Raw genomic sequence first — 12763 nt, forward strand, 5'->3', positions numbered from 1 at the left:
GACTGTCTCTCGCGTTTCAATGTCGCAGACATCTTGATTGTGTACTTTAAGGATAAAGATAAGATAGGTAGATATATACTTAACCTAATTTATTCACACAGCAATACTAAACTTAGACCAGACATTGACTGTTAAAATCATAACATTCCTTGACACATTAGATTAGATAATTATGCAGTTCTAGAGTCATATTGATAGCTATCAAATTGACATTAACAATTAGCTTATCAACTTGTAGTTAGGTCAGGTAAGTACTAAAGTACTTAGGCTTTAGTAGGCTAACCAATGTTGTACATGGTCACTTCAAAGACTATATGGGTCATTCTTTAAACAGTGCAGTGCCTCAATTTTAGCAGTCTATTTAAAATTGTGAGTTTTTAAGGAATGTTGTTTCTTTTTTAATTAAATGTATTTATTCGGGAGGATACAATCTAGAGATACAGATTTGAGTTAATAGTTGTTCCGGTTTTTCTCAAGGGATTTAATACGGAGTCAAATACACTACGCTTCGTAAGGTGACGTCTACATTACGTGTACTTATTATCAGCGAAAAAAGAAACAGGCATAAGATAATTTATAATCTTGGATAAAGTGTCTGATTACATTATCAGTATATTTAATGTTCAAATGTATGTACAAAGGAGTAGAGTAACTGACCTACAATTCAACTCGTTTTAATTGCCAGTACCATTGTAAGAAAAGGTTTTTTTATTGAAATGAGGAAAAAAAACGTAACATGATGTAATGTGCTTATTATAAGTGTGTGCTCTCTACTGTAACGTATTCGTTCAAGTATTATTATCTGTGTGTTTTTCTAAATATTATTATGAATCGATTTAAGTTTTCTCAAGTGTTCCAAAACGGTGTTGCCATGTTAACCAGTAACCACAGATTATGTAGGAAAGTTTTTGCTTTAACTCCTGTTAAGAAGTAACTAAAGTGATGAGGTCATGATATACAAGTGTAAATGACTTTAACAAGGCTATTGAGTCGTTAAACAAGCGGTTAATGTCTCCTGGAAGATTTTTTATAAACAAAATAAGATAATATTTCCGACTAAAAGAGAAAGACTGCAGTAACAATTAAAACGGGCCTAAATTTAATAATTCACCTGTGATATATTAGGTTTTGATAAAATGAAAAAGATATGCATTATTTAGGTACTCACATGCGCTTTTATCGTCAATCTCCTTATCACATTGACCTATATGTAAACTTACCACTAAATGAGTTTCACGCAGCGATAAGCTTTCAGTCGAATACTTTAATGCGTCTTATCACAGATATTTCGTCGTAGACGTTTAGTTGTTCAGGAACTCGTGGCTTATTTAATGCAATGCACCAAAAACACGTGCTAGTATTTCCACGAGCTAAGAGCACCAAGTTTTGAAGGGTATTCAGTGCAATACGTACTTACATTGTGCATACTGAAGTTACTCGTGTCTGATTGAAGTACTAGGTTTAGGTACTTAAAGGATTAAGCCACTGTCGATTTTGAATTCAACTTTTAACGGCCGAAAGCTAATGTTTTAAATAGTAAACTCATGACAGCTTTTCGAACGTTGTTTCTGAAAGTTGTCTCGCCAAATGATGTAATATTCATCATTTTTTACATACCCTGTGGCATTTCGCCAGTTGAGATCAACTTGTGACTAACTCTGTACCTATTTCATAATATTATGAGGAAGAATAACTAGTTTGACCAAACCAATTCTACAGTCGTTCGACCAAAGTACATTAGAGTACATTTACCTCTGCTTTAGAACGCTAGTGTTTATAATACTGATTTGTAATGATTTAGCAATATTGACTTTACATGCGATAGCTGTAATGTATTTGTTATTGATGGTAGCGCTATGATAATATAGGGTGTAGTAATTAGGTGGCGGATCCACGTTGCGCCGGCGGTCGTGCGGAACGCAACGGTCTTCCCTATCGCGGGACTATGACACACGCATAGGCCATCACTACACCGCGTGCTCCTCACATTGTATGTCTGATATAGATGATAACTCCACTACAGAAACAGTATTTGTTTACTTCAAAACCTGTTTTGAAACGATCACACTGACTTCTAGAATACTAGGTTACTGACCCTGTCAGCACTTAATTTATTTTGATTCAATATTATAAGCTGTATTAATTGTCAAACTTGTTGGAATTACACGACATTGCTTAGTAATTCTGTTGCTCGATTCATTATCGGGCAGGTTTCCCCTCTTGCGATAATATCGTTTTGACTGAATCAGTCGCATGTAAAATTGTAACGTAAATAATTTCAGATAGTGAACGAGAGTGCAGTGCGTCAGGTGAAGGAGGAAGCGCGCATTCAAGCGGCGTGCGGACATCATTCCTTTATTGCGGGCGCTGTGGCTCGCTGGCAGACCAAGAAAAGACTTTATATTGGTAAGTAGGCTAAGTAGAATACAGTAGAACGTAAAAGGCTCTTACAGTCAGTTGCAGAAAACTGTCTTTAAATTCGACATTAGTTAATCCGTCATTATCGCTAATATTCCATTAAATTTAAAGACGTTGCACAAAACTGTTGCGGGTCCCTTTAATGGGACTTTAACTAAAGACGACATTAAAAAGTGTTGCAAGTTAAAACACATATTTTGAATGAACTGATTACGTAGTATTTGTATACTCTCTGGAACTGATTGAATGTAAATTGTCATTAAGGATGGAAGGAAGCGAATCCCGCTTCGAAAGAAACCGATTTTTTAAAATGACGATTTATCGATTGTGTTTGGATTTATTTCATGTAGTTAAAGGACACTATAAAAATCAATACAATACCATTTGTTACTACTTAGTTACTTGTAAATTAAGACTCAGTTATGAGTTTTTTCAGAGCTAATTACATTATTTACGTAATAGCTATATCTATATTTTGTATTTGATTAAATATCTCTATATTTGACAGATTAAGCATATGTGTTAATTTAATTAGCTACTATTAAATGTTTTTTGTAGTATCTTAATAGTGGAATACATATAAATATCAAATCTTATTCTAATTCACTGACCGATTCAATTATGTGTTCCGATTTAAAATAGGTATCAACCTTTTTGGTTCGCGGGAAGAAATTCCTAGATCGCCAGCCCTAGTTGTCAATATTGACATCATGAGCGTTTCTGTCATCTCTGTATTTAGGAAAAATCCAATTTTTTACGATAAAAATATTATCAATTGCTTTAATGTGGTGTTGAATTATATCATTGGTATCGTAACAGCGTTTGTAAGAGAGAAGATTTAACGTAGCTTCCAGGTGTTTGTTATTGTTGTGATTAATTGAGAATTGGACTCGTCTCGAGTTTTCCTTTTGTAGAAAGAATTTTCAGCATTATTCATTAACCATGGTATCTGGTGCAATACAGGCTGGTTCAGGCAGTATGCATCGCCCTTGTACTAACTTTTTAAGCAAAGAATTAACCAAAGAATGGTATAATATTGCACCCACAGAGGAAGTACGAATTGCCCCCATGTAATGACGGTATGGTATTTTAGTAAAATAAATATCTAATAAAATAAATTAATTTAAAACAAGATTAGTCGTTTTATTTATTCTTAAAAATATACAAGGTATATACATCTATTAATACACCTATTCCCCTAGCATGATATGGAAATACCGAATGTTATTTCAAGATGCGAGAAGATTAAATGAAATTCATAACATTTCAGGAATTACAATTTATTTTTACAGAACTATTATAAACCAACAATCCGTCTCATCGACCAGTATTCGAATTAATTATTTTCCGCCATTTTTAGGGTTCCGTAGCCAATGGCAAAAAACGGAACCCTTATAGATTCGTCATGTTTGTCTGTCTGTCTGTCCGTCCGTATGTCACAGCCATTTATTTCCGAAACTGTTGGGCCTACATAGTTGAAACTCTGTAGGTTGATGTATTTCGATAACCGCTATTCGAATTTTGAAATAATGTTTGAAATAATAAACATGAATAAATTTAAAAATTAAAGGGTTTTTACATCCATACATGGAACTGATTCAAAAAAATTTTTTTTCAGCTAACATACCCGTGATGGGTGTCTATGGATATGTCTTTTTTAAAGTAATATCTTTAAAAAAGACATATCCATAGACACCCATCCAAAAGGTTCCCAAAACCATTTTTCGTCAAAATCAACCGTTTGAAAGTTAGACGCTTCCAAAGAGGAAAAATGAGTGCCCCCCCCCTCTAACTTTTAAAATAAGAGAGTGAAAAAACAAAAAAAAATATATGGTGTAGATTTCAATAGAAACTAACAACGAAAATTGGTTTGAACGAGATATCAAAAACCGTAAATATAATTTTGTCGTTCATACAAACACTATGTAAAACCAAGTTATTTTGTAACTTTTATAATATGTCATCTACTTGCTGTTACGGAACCCTTCATGGGCGAGTCCGACTCGCACTTGGCCGGTTTTTAAATATATCATTTGACGTTCCATGTCAGCTAACATTTATTTTAAACAGTTTATGTAGTCTATGAAATGACGAAAAAGGTTTAATATGAAATGACGAAAAAGGTTTAATATATTTATTCCTATGAATAGTACTCAGTAATTAAATACTATTATATTATAATTACATCCTACATTATATCTGTCTGGTGTTGCTAGTGGTTGTTAACACTAAGGAAGGCCTATGTTTGGCAGGAAGCTGATCTTCGGCAGATCCAGTAGCGAAGAATCTCAAACATATCAATAACTATGTGAGGCCATCGATGGCTCTATTTCTTCGAGTTTGTTTGTAAATTGAGTATCTCGCAAATGTGTAAAGCTTTAGAAATCCTGTATCTCACACGAAACTCTTCTCCGTCATGTTTTTCAAATAAATTTATCCTATCTGGAATTACACGACGTCGTCGTGGAAGGAGCGGATAAAGATGAAAGGGACAAAATAATACTGTAATAAAGTAAAAAAATATTACTAGCACTATTTACAAAAGAATTGAGAGTTTAATAACAAGTTTAATGGATGTTTGACTAGCCATTAAAAATTATAACCCCAAACTGTCAATTTAATGCTCCTTTAGCGCTAATGACGTTTTGTGCAACGTAAAAAATAGGCTAAAGTCCCGATTTGACGTTTCTTTAATTAAAGTTAATCCGGCATTAAAATGAGATAGAAATACTTCTTTGTGCAACACTTTAAAGCTTCATTAATATTTAAAGTCACTTTAAAAATTTAATGATCGTTCCTGCAACTGACTGTTAGTGTCTTTTATAGAATTAGGTATCTTTAATAACACAAACCTGTAACTTCTCCGGGGAATAACAGGTGTGCAAAAAATTACATCAAAAAAAAGTTAATAATCAGTGGAAACTAATCGCTCGTCCAGAATGTAATGGTATTCCTCATGGAACAATAATGGGCTCCAATGCCCGTGATTGCTTACCCGTGCACGCAACGTACTGCAGTTTTCACTTGACGTATAAACAAATGAGTCAAAGTTCCGGGTTTGTGTTTGTAAACATAAATACACAGAGCAGGCAGACTCGTGTTTTGTGTGAAAACCTAATTGATGAGTAATTTAACGTATTCGACGATTATTTATAAAATTTTCTGTCAACGATGAAAAACATATTGAAATGAAAATGAATAAATTGATATCTAGGTTACGGTCGATAGGTCCTTGATTTTATAAAATACTTTCGTAGCAGACGATAGCTAATCAGAATAACAAACGACGTATTACGCTATCACTGTTATGTTTTATCTAAAAGTCAAAATATGATAACAGCAACGTAAGGTGAATGAGAGAGTTTTAAACCCAGATCGTAACCGCGATAGTTGGGTTTGTTTGTAGAGATTGTTCAAAAAGTGATGTTATTGTTTTGAAGTAAGAAAATAGATTTGATTTCTGTAAAGACTAGAGACATTCGTTATAGTACGGTACCAGTTAAAAAAGAATCCAAAAATAACTATCCCATGTTGCCATTTCGCAACTAAAGTTAGCTGGCTGCGTAGACAGACGAGCCACACGCGACTACTGTGATAATCACTTAGTAGTTGTGTGATTGCATTATCTTACACTCTAAATATAGTCCGCAGGGATGTCACGGACACTCGCCGGTCGAACGCCATTGTCCCTCTTCAAATCCAATTTATTTCGAATTCAACAGGACGACCCAATTAGCCTTCTAAACCAGTTTATATTAGCTCACTGTTGCTACGAAAAATAGGTGAATGTCAACAAAATAAAGCAATTTAAAAGAACCTTATTATTATTGCAATAAGAGCCATTTTCATACATTCACATGTTAAATTATACTAAGTACATCACGGTAATTGCACAAAAAATAAGACATTTCAACATCATTAACCCTTTGACTTTATCAATCAGTTTAAATGGTAATTAGCTGAAGTCATCAGTGGTTTTAGCGCATAAAAACTATAAAACGCTCGTGTTCCTGTATTACCTAATTATATTGATGTCTTATTGCTCTAAATAGTATTTTGTGACAATAAAGATACGATTGAATTTGCGATTAATGTATTTAGAGTGTAAAGGCAGTTTATAATCGACTCAAATTACGAACAAACAGCTTCCAACCTCTCGTATCACTTAGTACTTTGATCGGGGATTTTATGACTGCAAAAGAGTAAATTCGTCAGCAGGAAGTGTCATCAGATTACCGTTGACAGATAACGCCCGACCTATTAATAAAGGTGATTGCTCGAGATAAAACGTTTTATGACAACAATACATTGGCTTTTTATCGGTTATGTTTATTTTGTTGTTTGCGATTCACTTGTAAAGAGGTTTTTACTAATGAGGTCGGGCTTTTAACGCACTCTACGTGATACAGATAATAAAGTGACTGACTGTTTTAAGATTGTCCATTTGAGTGAGTGTAAATAAACAAATGTTATGTAATGTAACTTCACGCTATTTGTTCGTCAAAAGGTTTGATAGATTTGTTCTTACTGTAAACTTATTTTCACATTTATATTATTTGTTATAAAAGAAAGCTATTACCAATCACCGGGCTCTATTCCAGTCCTATTTACTGTATGTAGTGTGTAGTACATTTTCGCATAAATTAGAATTAATTTATTGTTTATGTTGTTTGTTTATTTTGTCACCGAGGTCGCTTATCGATTAAGTAATTTGAACTGGGTTACCGAGATTATACTTAATGATGCGTAATAAGTCTTTCATATTATCTACTTTGAATTCTAATTTAGTCTGCATAAGGTTGATTTTCGTATTTTTTCTGAGTTTCCTTATAATGTATACAGGAGTCCTCTTGTTCCCATGATTTATGCAATAGGAATGCCATTTCAGTTGAATAAATTGCTATATATATTCTTGTAACACATAGTATTCTCTGAAGGGGCAGATACAGTTGTAATTCCTGTCAATTGCTTCGTCACAATACATAATTGTAGTTCAGATCCAAACCTGTTCTAAATATGACATACCAAAATGATACTAAGCTCCTACTACAGTGTACTTGGGGTCAAGTTTGGTTCTTTAGCTAAGCAATCGATGTAATAAGCCTTATTATTATCATTTTAATTTAAACTATCGTGAGACATAATAAATTATTTATGTTAGAAGGCTTACTCACGTGATTGATAAATATGAGCCCCTAGTGTAGTAAGCTTGAACCTAATCGAGTTACGTCGTCAAACAGTTACATTAAATGTAATTAATTTTATTGTACCTTTTATTCATAATATTGTGTGTAGTTTCAGAATACATTCCTGGAGGCGAGTTGTTGGCTCTGCTGGACAAGTACGGCAAGCTACCTGAAGAACTAGTCAAGATATTTGTCGCTGAAATCGCTATTGCTATTGGTGAGCTCATTTCTACTTTTTTTTATGACTAGGTGAAACCTTCAAATCGCGCCTAGCTTTTTGGGGGGGATAAAAGACTAGGGAGTGTGGGATTTTTACTTCACTAACACCACCCTGGTGGTCACCCTCAACACCTGTAAGGGGCACCGAGTCCTCTTAATAGACCTGCTCCGGAGCCCCCACGGTGCTCATCAATTACAATACAATACTCCTAATTATACTTTACAAGTCGTATAGTTAAAGTCAAATTATTTATTTAGACATAATTCACGTATGATATATCATAGTGGAAAATTGTCTGTCTATCATTTCTATGTCTATTTTCTTAAACTACTCGTTTATTTCAAAGTGTATTTATTAAATTGAACCAGAGACGATATTTTAAGAGATTAACGTGTAAAAGTGTTATCTTGTAACCTATTTGCAAAAATAAATATCATTTATCATTTACATTTTCTCGTAAAGTGAATCACTGCCCTGAAAACTGTTTTATAATTCGTTCTGTAGTTTTTGTCCTAAGATACTGCTTTTGTGTTATGTTATGATGCGTCATAAAAATGACCTTAACCAGTTCTGTAAAGTTAGAGAGCCTTGATAAGATTATTATTTTTGCTATCTGTATGCATTAAAATTGATGCAGCAGTTGATATGGCATATCTGGTTGGGCTTTTGTTCGTTAAAATGAACACTTATATTTAATGTTTCCAGATTTCCTTCATAACGCTGGAGTCATATACCGAGACTTGAAGCCGGAGAACATTCTTCTCGACTCTGACTGTCACATACGATTGATCGACTTCGGACTCTCCAAGTGGCTCTCCATCGGATCGCGCACCACCACACTCTGCGGGACGCTCAAGTATATGGGTAAGTTATTTTCTATGCCATATGTCGGGATATTAATAGGGTAGCTTCTTTATTGTAGTACTTGCGGTCTTAGTGTTTAGGTTAAACATATTCAAGTGATAGGAACCCGAATTGAATTATGTAAGATAGTTTTAAATGACGCGAAAAACTAAAACGGTCATTCTCCATTTCAGTGTGGGAGTTGACTCGTTTGCTAATTTAAAAAATGGCTGAGTGCATCGCTCGCTCGTTATCCGTAGCGTATATGAGGCAGACGGCGCAGCAGTAACCCCCGCCCTGTCCCCGAGCATGCACGCCCCGGGCGCTCGCGCGGCCGCCCACTGACGCCGCCACCATGAACGCGCGCACCATCGCCTTCGAGCTGTCCATGGAGGGCAGGCAGGTGGACGAGGTCGTCGCCTGCATCTTCCACACCGTCCTCTTCCACCGCTCCAGTGGCAAGTTCACTTACAACAACGAAGAGAGCTACTCCATCCGCACCGTCAGCTACGTCGATGTGGATTGTGACTTCATAGACTTTACGTACGTCTGCTGCGAATCCGACGCGCTGGGTCGCAGTGTCAAGCGCGAGATCTCAGACTTCTCCGAGCTGCTGCGCGGACTGGACGCGAGCTCGTCCCCGCCGCGCGGCTCCATCAGCCTGGAGTTCTTCCAGAAGCGCCGCGCGCGCTGGCCCTTCCAGCCCGAGTGCGTGCCCTGGGAGGTGTGGACCGTCTACTGCGAGCTCGCGCGCAACGATCACGACGCGCACAGCAAGCACGAGAATGTCGTAGAGATGTTGCAGGACAAGATCGTCTTCATCACTGAGATCATCAACCGACACGAGTACGTGCCCAAGATGCCGAGCCGCTCGGACGCAGATCTCATCTTCGACACGTCCTACTCGGACATCCAGCCGTACCTGTTCAAGATAAACTACAACCTGTCGGGCGCGCCGCCCACGTCCGTGGGCAACACGGTGCGCAAGCTCATCCGCGACACGCTGTCGTTGTGATGCCGGCTGAGCCCGCCCGCCCGCCTGCCAACTCCGTCGCGCGCTGTGACGCGCCGCCATGCATGAAGCATGTCACATCAACTTGTGTGGCATGTCACATCTAAAAATGTTTCAAATTAAACCAAATTAAAATGAAACACGGCTCCGCGCCGTTGCCTGTCGCGGTACATATGATTTTACTGAATATTGAAAATTGAAATGTGTGATTTATTTTTACTATGGACATGTGTATATAATAATCATAATGATAAATGAATTGTTTTTATCTATTAACACTGTATTTGACGTTTTGACAATACACAAACATCAGAATCTATTATCTGTGTCATTTATTGTACTTACGCTTTGTTTGTTGCACAAACGTGTGTCGTAGTAATCGCTGCAATTAATGTTTTGTGTAACTTTACTATGTATCAGCTTTATTACTGACTGTTAGCTTGTACTAAACTTTGTGTTTCTCGTTCGTGTAGGTATATTACAAGTTCCAGCTTATTGTCTACGTATGATGTACGATGAGATGGTTGAGGTGGTTAGAGTAAGTTGCGAGGAATGGTAGCGTGGAGTAGTGGATACACTCCCTCTGCCATCTGCTAGGATGAGCCGAGCCTCTACTAGACGTCGCGCGTCGCGTCGTGTTTAACTAATAATATTTTATTTAATGGAACTTTGTCTGTTGTAATGTTAGTTTGTAACTTTAGTTGTAATATCAGAGCTATGACTCGGAAGGCTGGTTAATGTGTCCATTCATTTTATCGTTTATTTAAGCTTTGGATTCGTCTGTTGTTTATTACTAAGGTTTAATATAGAGTGATTTCTCAAGCATTCACAGAAGTTTGACGTAGACATAATAGTTACCTAGAAATTTGATTGTGTAAGTAATATTAGATTTTTTTATGAATTATAATAAACACTTGAGTTTTTGTTGAGGAGGTGGCACTAAATGTTTATATCTTGAGTACTAACGCTTCTATGTTTAGTCACAATCGGAGTCGCTGGACTCCATATATGGTCATTTGACTGTTCACTTATATACAGTTATATTTAAATGATCGCTTTGTGATATCGCCGAGAATAATCCTGGAATATATAAAAGAAAAATGTAAAAAATATATTGAATTTCGATGACGTGTCTGAATGTAAGGAAGATTGATATATTATTAAATGATAGTTATTACGACTTAAGTAGTTATGTATTGTCAGTAACTCTATGAATGTGTATTATAAATATTGTAAATATTTGCATCGATAGTATAGTAGTCAGTTCACTTATTCGAATAGTTCCAAGTGGTTTGTTGAGAGAGCTTTATCGGATAGAATGTTCTAGATCTAGCTGATCAGTGATTGTTCCATGTATTGTGTAAAAATGTTAGGGTAGGCGCGGTGCGAGGAACGTCTCATGTAGTGTTAAGTAATGGTGAGATGAATAATCAAATTAAATTGTATTGTCATTTTTTTCTTATTATTCTTATACTTAATTTGCGATATATTTACTTTGACGATGTCCTGTTGAAAGTCTTAATAATTTATTGTCGAATTCTCTGACTGGGTGTCGTCAAAGAAAACATATGAATCCATGACTTGCAACAGAACATATTTTAGGATAACTTTTACTACCTACTATAATACACGTATGTATGTTTTCATGCCAGAGTCAAATTGCTTTTAGTTTTCGTTTTGTTTTCTAGAGGACTGTGAACTGAGTCCATCCATACAATTCTGATTTACTATCCTACCTCATTTTGTGACTCTAGCTTTAGTGTATCACGTCTGTAGGCCTATCTAATCACACTTGTACCTACAAAATATTTATCAGAATTATTTCGTCACCAAAGATGAGGCTGTATAGGCTTTGCGATCTTACAATACAAATTCTTTTAAATATTTTCACAATTATGTTAAAAGATATCGTGTTCGCGTGCAATGACGATTATATTATGCTGTTACGAAATATAATTATATGAAGAGATATCGACAGTGCACGCGTAACAATATCTTTTACTCAAAGATTTTAATGATATAATATTTATTATGTAATCCATTTGTAATTTTCATATCAGTGAGTACCTTAATGATTGAAATGATTCCAAAATGCTAAAATATAGAACTCTGGTGATATTGACAATATATTTAATTCAGATACCTTGGAGGTGTGCCTCGTGTAGTGATAGTAGTATGCCGAATGCCGAGCACATGTTAAGTAAATATATTATGTCACTGCACCCTCGCTATGGCCTTATTTAAAAAGATGTCTTAGAAACTATTGAATTCACGACTCGCGTGTAATAACGGCTGTTACATATTAGAGTTTATAATAAATGAAACAGGAAATATATATGTTGTGATGTATAAGTTCAAAAAGTAAAAAAAATCTTAGTCTTGTGATATAATTTATATATAAGTAATAAATAATGAAGTATTACTTTTTGTTTTCTTTTTTTGCGTACCATTACCTAGATATACATACCTAGGTACATAACCCCTGAATACTATCATCTGAACAACTGACATTTTGGTACCTTCAGTATTTACAGATTATGATGTTCATGTGAACTGCACTAAAATCAGAAACAATATATTTGCATTATAAAGGTCGCTCAATAAATTATAATTACAATATCTGATTCAGATATTGTGTTTTGTAAGATTCAGTGAATCTTACAAAACACACTAACTATAGGCAACACAAGAAAGGAGATATTACATCTGAAGAAGTTGAAGTGTACAGATGTTCAAAATTATTTAACTTACACACTTACAGTAATATTTGAATACGAGTGATTACGAATTGCATAACTATAAAACTAATAACGGTTGACATAAATAAAATATCTTTCGTTCGTCTTGTGCGGTTTTGGAAAGTGAAATGAGACTTGGACTTCCTGTGCTACACGTCTTCAAGGAGTTCCTTCCATGTAAACGTAATTATCTTGTTTTCTTATTATTATTCACTTTTATTTTTAATTAAGAATGAATGGAGGAATGACTGCCGCGTAGAGCACAAGAAGTGTGGATGGTATTTTGAAACAGATTTCTATATACGACAGGTTTTCCAGACACAGTTTAATATTTATTCAAATGATC

The 12763-nt window shown here is 35.5% G+C and overlaps 1 protein-coding gene across 4 annotated transcripts in view; it reads left to right on the plus strand.

Moving 5' to 3' along the window:
- The window catches only part of LOC118269431 (autophagy-related protein 101), a 59518-nt gene that overhangs the window by 3032 nt on the left and 43723 nt on the right, over positions 1 to 12763 (plus strand). The window contains exons 4-7 of one of the 4 annotated variants that reach the window (XM_050701503.1): positions 2283 to 2406; positions 7714 to 7821; positions 8530 to 8688; positions 8862 to 12101. In XM_050701503.1, coding sequence (XP_050557460.1) covers positions 2283 to 2406; positions 7714 to 7821; positions 8530 to 8688; positions 8862 to 8890 — 420 coding nt within the window. In that variant the 3' untranslated portion in view covers positions 8891 to 12101. Of the gene's footprint in view, positions 1 to 2282; positions 2407 to 7713; positions 7822 to 8529; positions 8689 to 8861; positions 12102 to 12763 lie in introns of those variants that run through there. The other 3 variants (XM_050701505.1, XM_035584542.2, XM_050701508.1) reach the window with 3 other exon arrangements.

Source organism: Spodoptera frugiperda, chromosome 2 (genome assembly GCF_023101765.2).
Source record: "Spodoptera frugiperda isolate SF20-4 chromosome 2, AGI-APGP_CSIRO_Sfru_2.0, whole genome shotgun sequence".
Lineage (NCBI taxonomy): Eukaryota > Metazoa > Arthropoda > Insecta > Lepidoptera > Noctuidae > Spodoptera > Spodoptera frugiperda.